Source organism: Rosa rugosa, chromosome 4, assembly GCF_958449725.1.
Source record: "Rosa rugosa chromosome 4, drRosRugo1.1, whole genome shotgun sequence".
In the NCBI taxonomy this organism is placed as follows: Eukaryota; Viridiplantae; Streptophyta; class Magnoliopsida; order Rosales; family Rosaceae; genus Rosa; species Rosa rugosa.
The window spans coordinates 21,728,728-21,738,701 of NC_084823.1; the positions used below are offsets into that span (position 1 = coordinate 21,728,728).

General features: G+C 37.6%; 1 protein-coding gene across 2 annotated transcripts; it reads left to right on the top strand.

Moving 5' to 3' along the window:
• The first annotated feature begins 1,920 nt into the window (after positions 1-1,920).
• Positions 1,921-8,225, top strand: LOC133707260 (elongation factor Ts, mitochondrial-like). 2 transcript variants are annotated; one of them, XR_009845026.1, is made up of 10 exons: positions 1,921-2,112; positions 2,501-2,863; positions 2,957-3,129; positions 3,330-3,419; positions 4,006-4,180; positions 4,379-4,563; positions 6,355-6,480; positions 6,981-7,069; positions 7,688-7,818; positions 7,988-8,225. XR_009845026.1 is itself a non-coding variant. In XM_062132816.1 (9 exons), the coding sequence occupies exons 2-9, from the start codon at positions 2,530-2,532 to the stop codon at positions 7,731-7,733; spliced, it is 1,218 nt and encodes a 405-aa protein (XP_061988800.1). In that variant the 5' UTR covers positions 1,921-2,112; positions 2,501-2,529; the 3' UTR covers positions 7,734-7,986. The 2 variants fall into 2 exon arrangements, 1 of the variants encoding a protein (XP_061988800.1); XM_062132816.1 differs by lacking the exon at positions 7,988-8,225 and having other exon boundaries at positions 7,688-7,986.
• Positions 8,226-9,974: the final 1,749 nt, after the last annotated feature.

Consider the following 9,974-nt stretch of genomic DNA (forward strand, 5'->3'; position numbering starts at 1 on the left):
TTAATTAAGACTTGAGGACAGCCGCACTAGCCCCCTTTAAAAAAAATATAAATAAATAAATAATACGATAATTAATAAAAATTCGTGCATGCATATTAATAATTAAAACGAAAGTGTCCACTCACAGTATAAGGCTAACGTGGCCAAGTGTGGGGATCCTCATCGAGCGATAGGTCGGTATGTCGTCTCGTACACAATTATAATTTGTAAACGACAATTTGAAGATTCAAAAGTTATATACAATTCTAAAACGAAACACGAAAACCCCTCGCCTAACTAATTCGTCGGACATCAAAAATCACATCGTATTTGGTTCAAACTTCAAGGGTTTCGCCAACTTAATTATTTTAACATCCTAATGAAAATTGAAGACGATCCAACGGTCAAATTTCCTCAAATCATACCAAAATATAAAATTTCAGAAATTTCGATCGATATCAAAAGTTCACCAATCACCACAAAAATCATATCAACACCTTTGTATCGCCAAGCTCTATCAATAAGCCAAGATAGAAGGCCAGAAAGGCGCCACTAGAAGCGGCAGCGCGTGAGTCCCACTCGCCACCAAGTCAACTCTTGATTCGGGTATCAACACCAATGCCAAAATTCTTCCTTACAACATCCCCATTGACTTTTTACAACTACCACAAAGTCCAATTTCAATTGAGGGAGTCAGAAACTACCTTAAAGGCCGCGCAAATCCCTAAAACTTCAAGCTTTCGATTCTTCCTCCACACTTTGATTCGATGCAAGAGACTTGTATGATTGGAAAGCGGATGATGGTAGCTTCAAAACCCAACCGGTGGTGCGGCCTGAGGTGGCCGGAAAACCGAAAACTGATTGGAAGAGTAAAACGGGTTTTTGAGAACTTCCCCGCTTCGATTCGTCATTCTGAGCACGAATCGATGTAAGATGAGGCCGAAATTCTGTAGGATAGAATGAGGCGCGTCGGATGGCGCCTATGCATTGACCTAGGGTGGCCCCACGGCGGAGAACTCGTCGAGTTGGGCTGGACAGCCAGGTCGGCGAGAGAGAAAACTGAGTTAGGGTTTGGGGTAACTTTCCGAAAATGGAAAGTTACCAAAGTGAAATTGCCTTTTATAGATAGTTTCCCGAAATAGTAAATTTTACGTTTTAGACCATAACTTCGTCATACGAAGTCCGATTCGAGCATGCCACATGTTCATGGACTCGGTTTAACGTTCTCTACAGGTTTGTGAAGAAAATTTTCTCAAATGACGAATGAAATGAAAAGTCAACTTTTGAAGCTCCCTAAAAGAACCGAACGAAGTTAGAAGTGAAACTAATTATCATTTACCGTCCGATTGACTGGTAAACCTTGAAATTAAGGTACGGGACGTAACACAGTCTCACTTTGGAAAGTATATTAATTAACAACCATATTAATTTCTCTATAGCGTTATAGTTAATATGGTAGGGATGTGGATGTGGATGAGTAATCAGAGGTAGGCCGGACGGTAGAGGATTGTAAGAGTTATGCTAACTCTTTTTTTTTGTTACAAAGGAGGCCAAGAAGGCCTAAACAGGAGAAAAAGAAAGAAAACTAGTCCAGAGGGCTATCCCTAACTCTCCTAGCTCTGGAACAATTACAAAGATCGTCTAGAAAAACATTAGAAGCATGAGGAGGAGGACTAGAGAACAGAACAATGCCAGGATCATGGTTCAAGCTGCCCTTAGCAAGAGCATCTGCAGTGTTGTTGCATTCTCTGAAAATGTGAGTGTTATGCTAACTCTTTTCTTTCCTTTCAATTTCGGCATTTTTTTTTAAAATAACAATTTCGGCATTTTATGGTGAAACAAATTATTACATTACAATGGTAGGGGACGAATTCCTCTTTTTTTTTTTTTTTTTTTTTTGGTTTTTGGATGAAGTATTTTTATGTGTTTGAGAAGGAGAAATGTCGAGCATTTGTTTGATGGGGCTAGCAACACCAAAAGTCGCCAAGTCCTGACCCATAAACCCCTTTGGTGGCCAAAACATAAAAAACCCATAAACCCTGAGCATCAGAGCATCTGCTCACATTTTGGTACCAGTAATTTCATTTCATCCATAGAAACAGAGCTTCTAGACCACCGAGAGTGCGATTGAAGGTACTGTCAAACTGTTCCTTCTCTCTTTTTCCGTTTGAATACTACAGTTTGTTTTCTCTGATTCTTTTTTTGTTTCCAAGTTTCTTGAAAGTGCTCCTGTCCACCCATCTGGGCTTGTTGGATCTCCCATTTTAAAATCTGAAGCTCTACTGTTGCATACCTTTGTGTTCATCATCTTACGCTTTGCTGATTGTTGGGTTTTGGCTGAAATCGATTTTAATCTTTGATATGAAAAATAAGCATGCCTGCCATTCCTCTTGGTTAAATGAGTTTCTTTATTCATATGAATGCATTGATTTTCCTTTTCCCAGCAGAAAAAATATAGTATTTTTTTTTTTTTTTTTTCCATTACCAGTTCTCTGATTGAAGCTCACATATTGGATTGTAGAGAAAGAGAGAGTTTAGGGGTGTATTGGGATGGCTTTTCGTGGAGGTGCAAAGCGTTCCCTTGGTTCAATACTGTGTAGTTATAGATCGTCAACTACAGCTACTGCTGCTAATGGCCGAGGTTTTTCTACCTGTGTCTCAAACAAAAGAGCTGTATCTTCTCAAGTCACAGAGACCCAAACCTCGATTCCTTTGAGACTTGCCAATCCCCAATGTGGGTCTGCTCTCTTTCTTCTTAGGACGTTGAGCGTGGGAGCATCGTCGTCTCCTGACCAAATGAGTCTTATAAAGCAACTCAGGCAGAGAACCAGTGCTCCTATCAAAGATGTCAAGGCTGCTCTCATTGATTGCAATTGGGAAATCGGTACATCTTGTGTCCTTTAATGATGCTAACATAAATTACCTATTTGCGTTTTTGGATGGTAAAAAAGCTCGGTTTCTCTTTCATGAAATGCAGAGGCTGCACTGAAGGAATTAAGGAGAAGAGGGAAGGTTTTGGCATCAAAAAAGTCATCAAGAATGGCTTCTGAGGGTTTGCTTGCACTGGCTCAGAACGAGAGCAGGGCTGCCATTATCGAACTCAACTGTGAGACTGACTTTGTTGCTAGAAATGAAATCTTTCAATACTTGGTTAGTCTTAGTTTGATTCTATATGGGTGTGTGTGTGTTTATGTAGAACCAAATATAGTTTTTTTTTAATTTTCTTCTGAGGTTATTATCAAATTTTTTTTTTGCCCTTCAAAGTCTTTCATTGGCTTATATTTTTTAACTATGATTACATGTATTCTTTTCTGGAGCTCACACTTCATTTATCTTGTTTCTTCTTCTAGGCATCAGCTTTGGCAAAGCAAGCTTTGCTGGTTGAAGGTTCTTCTCAACAGGTTCCTGGGGTCATTCCCATTGCCTCGGAACATTTAGAGGTGAGGATTATGCATTGTTTTTTGTCTTTTATTTTAAATTGTGTTTTCAGATGTCGTACTCTACTTACGATTGCATTGTGCATCAGCATGAGAATGTGTTTCAAAAACTTTACCATCTTTTGAATCTTTGAATTAGTTATAAGGATGTAATGAGTATCACCTTGAACTAAGAGCATGTTATCTGCCTTAATATCTGCAAATGGACTAGGTATGCAATTTTTTGTTTAGTCTTACAAGAATAGTATGGTGGTATATAGAATTGAAGAGTGTTTGCCACTAGATTATGTCAGACGTTGAGAACAACATGCTAGTTTGACTCCCAAGTCTTGATAAATCTAGATATCTGTAGCAATTTTACTCTATGTTGAAAGTTAAATGTAATAAGTGAAATCAGAGATCTTTTTGATTCTGCCATAGTAAACTATATTGGTGAACTGTGTAGTAAGCCTGTTTATTGAATTGGCTAAATTCCAAGCATGTTTAAAACCTTAATTAAAATTGGGTTTCCTGCAAAGTTAATCTTAAATTATTACATCATTATCAGGTTTCCTGCAAAGTTAATCTTAAATTATTACATCATTATCAGGACTTGAAGTTAAATCTTGAACATCCAAAAATTAGTGGAGAAACAACTGTTCAGAATGCCATTACGGAAGTGGCTGCAGTAATGGGGGAAAATATTAAACTTAGAAGGGGATTTGTGATGCCTACAGCTTCACATGGTGTTGTTTCCACGTATCTCCATGCAAGTCCCCAACCAGGTACACAACTTAAACCACTCTTCCTTCCGCGGAAAATAGGGTCCGTCAATTCAAAATTGGTGCACGGTGCAGTATGTTCTGATATTTTAGATCCTATCTTGATCTTATGTTGCAAAGTCACAAACACTGGATGAAAATATCTGAAAAAGCATTTAAAATTGGTCTTCATCATTATTCTATGTTTTATCTAAATTACAGGTTTGGGTCGCATTGCTGGAATTTTATCTCTCGAAGTAGAGGACAAGAGTGCTCTGTTGGATGCCATCCAGCGCGTTGGGTCAGAATTGGCAATGCATGTGGTGGCTGCAAAGCCTTTATTTTTAACAAAGGAACATGTTTCTTCTGATGCATTAGAGAGTGAATGGGAAATTCTCAAGTCTCAGGTACTTGGTAATATCATGTTTTCCATAGTAGGCTCTTTACTGTATTTTAAGTGTGAAACAATCTATTATAAATTTATAATAAAATAAGTCTAAATGCACCTAATTACATGTTGTCGGATTTTAATTTAATGAGCCTCTTTGCAGTGGATCTGCTGATTCTTTTATAGGAGTCATTAGGAGGCCATGCTATCTTTGTTTTGTTTTTGTTTGTTGTCTTTCTTTCTTCTCAGTTTATTTTTATTTTTTAAACTTTTTTCAATCTCCACTTTTCATCCCAAGGATAACGGTTGATCATGCAACAGTAGGTAGCCCTGTAGGCACTTTGCTGACCACTAAATCTGGAATTTATAGTGAAGCTTCATACTTGGCCAATTATCAGAAAGAAAACAAAGAAACAAGGAAACTGAAAAGGCTTCCCCATACCCTGTTATACTCAATTGTATAATCATTCCGAAACATTAATAAATAAATAGAATACTTGCTTTTGAGAACAGCTTGAATTAAGTATGTCAGCCTCCTCAAAACTAGATATCCTTCCATCCTTTTAGCCTCTTTCAACCGTTCCAAGCACCAGATTCTAGGAACTTGTGGCCTTGGATTTCCTCCCAATGGTAGCCCCTGATACTTTTCATAACTGCACCTTTCATCCAATTGAGTTTGCTAGACTCAAGTTTACTCTTGACTGCACCAAATATCTCCACCAGTTCAAAGAGCTAATAGCTTGTCCTATTTTTCGTTACACAGGATACAAAAAAGATACTGTTGTCTGCAAATTGAAGATGTGATACTTTTTCCCCCTCACTCCCAATTTTATCCCTTTGATTAACTGTCTTTCTTACTCAATAGACCAATGTGCTCAGCATATCCACTGGTACTGAACAAAAAAGGTGACGAGGATCACCTTGACACGATCCTTGTCCAAACTTTCATCTAGGCCACCACTTATCATGATTGAGAAATTAGCAGACCGTAGGCAACCCTCAACCCATCTTCCCACTTTGCCCCAAAGCCCTCCTTTTCCATTAGAAAATGAGGTGATTTCACTCACATGGTCATATGCCTTTTCAAAAGCGATCTTAAATACCATACGCGCCACCTTATTCTTGTTGTCAATAATTTGCATTTACTTCAGAAAGGCTGGCACCAAGCTTATGGGCATGTAATCTCCAACTTTCAAAGACTCTGTCTTCCTTGGAATGAGACAAGATGCAAGTCTCATTTGTGATAGCATTCGCGGTCTGATTTTGACAGTAATTTCTATAGACCTGCAAGAACACTATCAAAGCCATCTGGCCACGATCAGAAACTTCCCTTGTAACTCGCATTTCTCAACTCTCCTGCTATCTACTTCCACATCTGTTAATAGCAGCATTTATTTTTTTTTCTCTGATTTGATGAGTACTTGGTGATACTTACCAACTTGAGCACCGTTGAGACAAAACACTAGACTAAGAGGCTACAGATTGTTACGTGATGGCCAGAAATTTGGTTGACTATAAAAGGGGCTACATCCACTGAAGAAAAATGGAAAACAACTTGACAAAGTTATAGGACAATTAACATTACAATTAAGTGACAAAAATGATTCGAGCACTACATGTTCTTTTGCTGTACTTCACTCTGAGCTTAATCATCACTCTGTCAATGATGAGGTCATGATCAAGCTGATGTCTTTTATTTGTTTACATAGAGAAATAAAATATACTAGCTTCTTGGCAGTATTTTATATCAGTTGCTCTTACCTACATGCCTGTGGTACCACTTTTTCTTTTTGTTACCTGTTGATGTCAGGCTGAAAGTACGGGCAAGTCTCAGATGGCCATAGACAAAATAGTAGAAGGTCGTTTGCGTAAATATTACGAGGAAGTTGTTCTTATGGAGCAGAAGTTTATTGTGGACGATTCTGTAAATGTAAAGGTAAAAATCTATATATCCTCTCAAAAGTTAACTAAAGATTAGAAATGAAGTAAACATGTTTCAACAACAACAAAATAAAAAGGAGACTTTGCAATGCTTTAAGTCATTTTTCTTGTTTTTAGTTTGGGCCTCCAACTATCCCACCAACAAAAAAAAAGGAAAAAAGAGCATTCCACTAACTGCACCAATGTAAAAGTTTGAGTTGCAAACCTAACAAGAATAAATTTCACTCACTAGGTGTTTGTTTTGAGGTTAGATAAATTTTAATGATAACTTTCTGTTAAGTATGTGGGTTTCATATTAACACCATATATTTTCCAACCCTTATAATTTATAAAGTTAGATACATAAATTTGTGTTTCCTAGTATAGAGTACTTGTACTACAAGTACTGCAATGAACTTGTAGTATCTAAATTGGCTTCCTCTTGGTAAAATGTTACCGCGTAAGCAAGCTATGTGGGGCACTTGCTGACTGTTGTGTGACAAATATATCTTACAGACACTATTAGATAAGCTATCTAAGGAAGTGGGATCACCTGTGAAGATTGAGAGCTTTTTCAGGATGGAAGTTGGAGAAGCAATTCAAAGGTAGAAACTCATAATTTATTGTTTATGTTTTCCTGTCTTAGTGGGATTTCACATGCTGTACTACTAATTAAACTCATGCACACGCGCACAGACAACATCTGGATGGTGGTGATGATTAAGAACATTTGAATTTTTGTCATCAATACTATTGTTTTTGTTGTTTAACTTCTATCTGGTGGATATTTTTTGTTATTTGGCTCATATCCATCACATCTGCATCATTACGATGTGGTTAAGAGCATACTTTATCTACGATCTATGCGGCAAATACAATATCTACAACTTGTAGATTGCCTTTATTGCACCATACAGAGATTCCTTGATTGAAAAAAATTCTTCTAGTTCCCACAGGATTCAAAGTTAAGAGAGAAGTAACCAAATCCACATAAGCAATAGGGAGATATCCAGTACATCTGAAAATTTGGTGGAGAGCCTGTTCCCATTTCGTAAACCTCCTAACCTGGGTAAAGGAGTGAATTGATCCCTTATCCCTTGGAAACAGAACTACAAATTTCCACTTGTTCATACTTCTTACTACTAAAGCAGGAGGTTCTCGGACTAATGTTTCTTTCAAATGTTCTTGTTTCTGATGGTATGTACCATGTGAAAATTTGGCAGGCTTGAAGCATCCAATACATCTGAAAATTTGGCTGAGGCCGCTTGAGGAAATGCTGCCCCTTAATCCACAGAATGTAGAATTCTGGAACATCTGTAGAAGTAGGGATTCAGCCTGGGTCTGTCGATACTCAGTATGATTTCTTTCTTTATGCTTGCTCACTGATGGTAGTTAGCCTTTTGCTGGTGTTTTCAGGCCATGATATTTTGAGATTATGAATTGTCTATAATTTTGTGACAGATTTAAGTTTCTTTTCATTTCTGTCAACAAACACAATGTAATAATGTGCGTGTTCTCTTCAGGCCTCAGTGTTACCTGTTTCCCATGTCAAGCTAGGGCCATTTCTTAGGTATAGCACTGGCTTCGAAGATAAAGGAGCGATTAGATGCTTGATATATGGGTAACAATGTTTTACCATTAACATGGTGAATATTGGTAGAATTAATTATAGGGAAATGATAAAAAACTCCAACTTCAATATTTCCACTTTTGCCCTTTTTACCCGTATTTACTCTTTCAACTTTTACCGTTTCACTTTTATTTTTATGGTGAACAGTACACACACACACACACACACACACACATATATATATATATATACGTGAAGGATCTGAAGCGGACGTCCGCAACCCAGAAAAAGTGCGGACGTCGACGCAGCAGGAGCTTTCAGGCGGCGACGGCGGCGCGGGGCTGGCCGGATGGAGGTCGGAGGCGTCCCAGACCTCTTCTGGCCAGCGATCGAGGTCGGGGTTGCAGGTTTCTGGGCTTCCATGGTTTCCGGTGAGCTCGCTGCACACCGCCGAGTTTCCGATCACCTTCGCCTTCGCCACTTGATCGAGGTTGATATATATATATATATATATATATATATATATATGTTTATGTTTATGTTTATATTTATATCTTGAATTTATGTTTTTAAGTATTTAGTGCTGTTAGAATTCATCCTCTATATTCGAAGGTAAACAGTTAATTTTCATTATTCATAATTTCAATCCTTATCAAAGTAGACTTACTATTTGCAAAGAGATTAGTAAAGAATTGCAAGAAAAACGAGAAAAGTTAAAGAAATTGAAAGATTTTAGATCAAATTTCGTAGAAATACTCCAAATTATTAGGATATTCTCTTCTGAATTCAGAAAAGAGTTCACAAAGTTGAGGAAAATATCAAAACTATCAAAAAAACTCTTGAGGAAGAACAAAATTATCTTGATTATTTGAGCATTGGTTAGATCCACTGTAGCTAGTATTAGAGCGGTATCTCAAACGGCAGTTGGTTCAGCCTTCATTAGAAAGGAAACCAGCAATGAGCTACTAGTAAACTATATCGGTAAAGGATTCACTACAGCCGAGACAAGATACCTGGAGATAGAAAAACTAGCACTGGCTCTTGTAACCTCGGCGAGACATTTGAGACGGTATTTCCAGGCACACACAATACATGTCCTCATTGATCAACCCCTTAAGCAGATATACTAAAAGTCTGAAACCTCTAGTAGGTTAGTTAGGTGGGCCATAGAGTTGGGAGAATTTGACATACAGTTCAAACCAAGAATAGTCATCTAAGGCCATCTCCAGCTGTGGGGGGCTAAAATAGCCCCCGGGCTAAATTTTAGCCCCCCATAATCACTGTTTATGTGAATAATAAGGGCTATAATTTCTACCGTCTCCAACCCTTAGGGCTATAATTTTAAATGTCATATGTTATTTTATTGTTTTTCATTATGTATTTCTAATATATAGTATATATTTTATAACCATGCTACTATTTCCACTCATATAATTATTTTTTGGGAAAAAAATATAAACAGTACCTGAGGTAAGACCCATTCTAAATTTTTGTACCTAACTTTTGGAAACTATCATTTTAGTACCTGGAGTACCCAATCCAACCCAATTTTCGTACACGCCGTCCATGACGACGTTAACTCTTCTAATAGCTGGCATGATTTAAAGAGGCCACGAGAGGAGCAAGTTAACGCCGTTATGGACTGCGGGTACGTATGTTGGGTCGGACTGACTATTTGGGGTACCAATGTGATAGTTTCGGAAAGTTGGGTATGAAAATTTAGAATGGACCATAGTTGGAGTACTGTATATATTTTTTTCCCTTATTTTTTTGATCAAATGTTATTAATTTTTTAGATATGATTTTATCGTGCCACGTGTCATGTTGTACGTAATTATTCAGATTCTTGATTATGAGCGCGTCGTTTTTTTTCTTTGTTTTGTTTGTGTGTGTGGTTGCAATAATTGACAATTTATTGTCAAAATTTGTAGCTTGTTTTC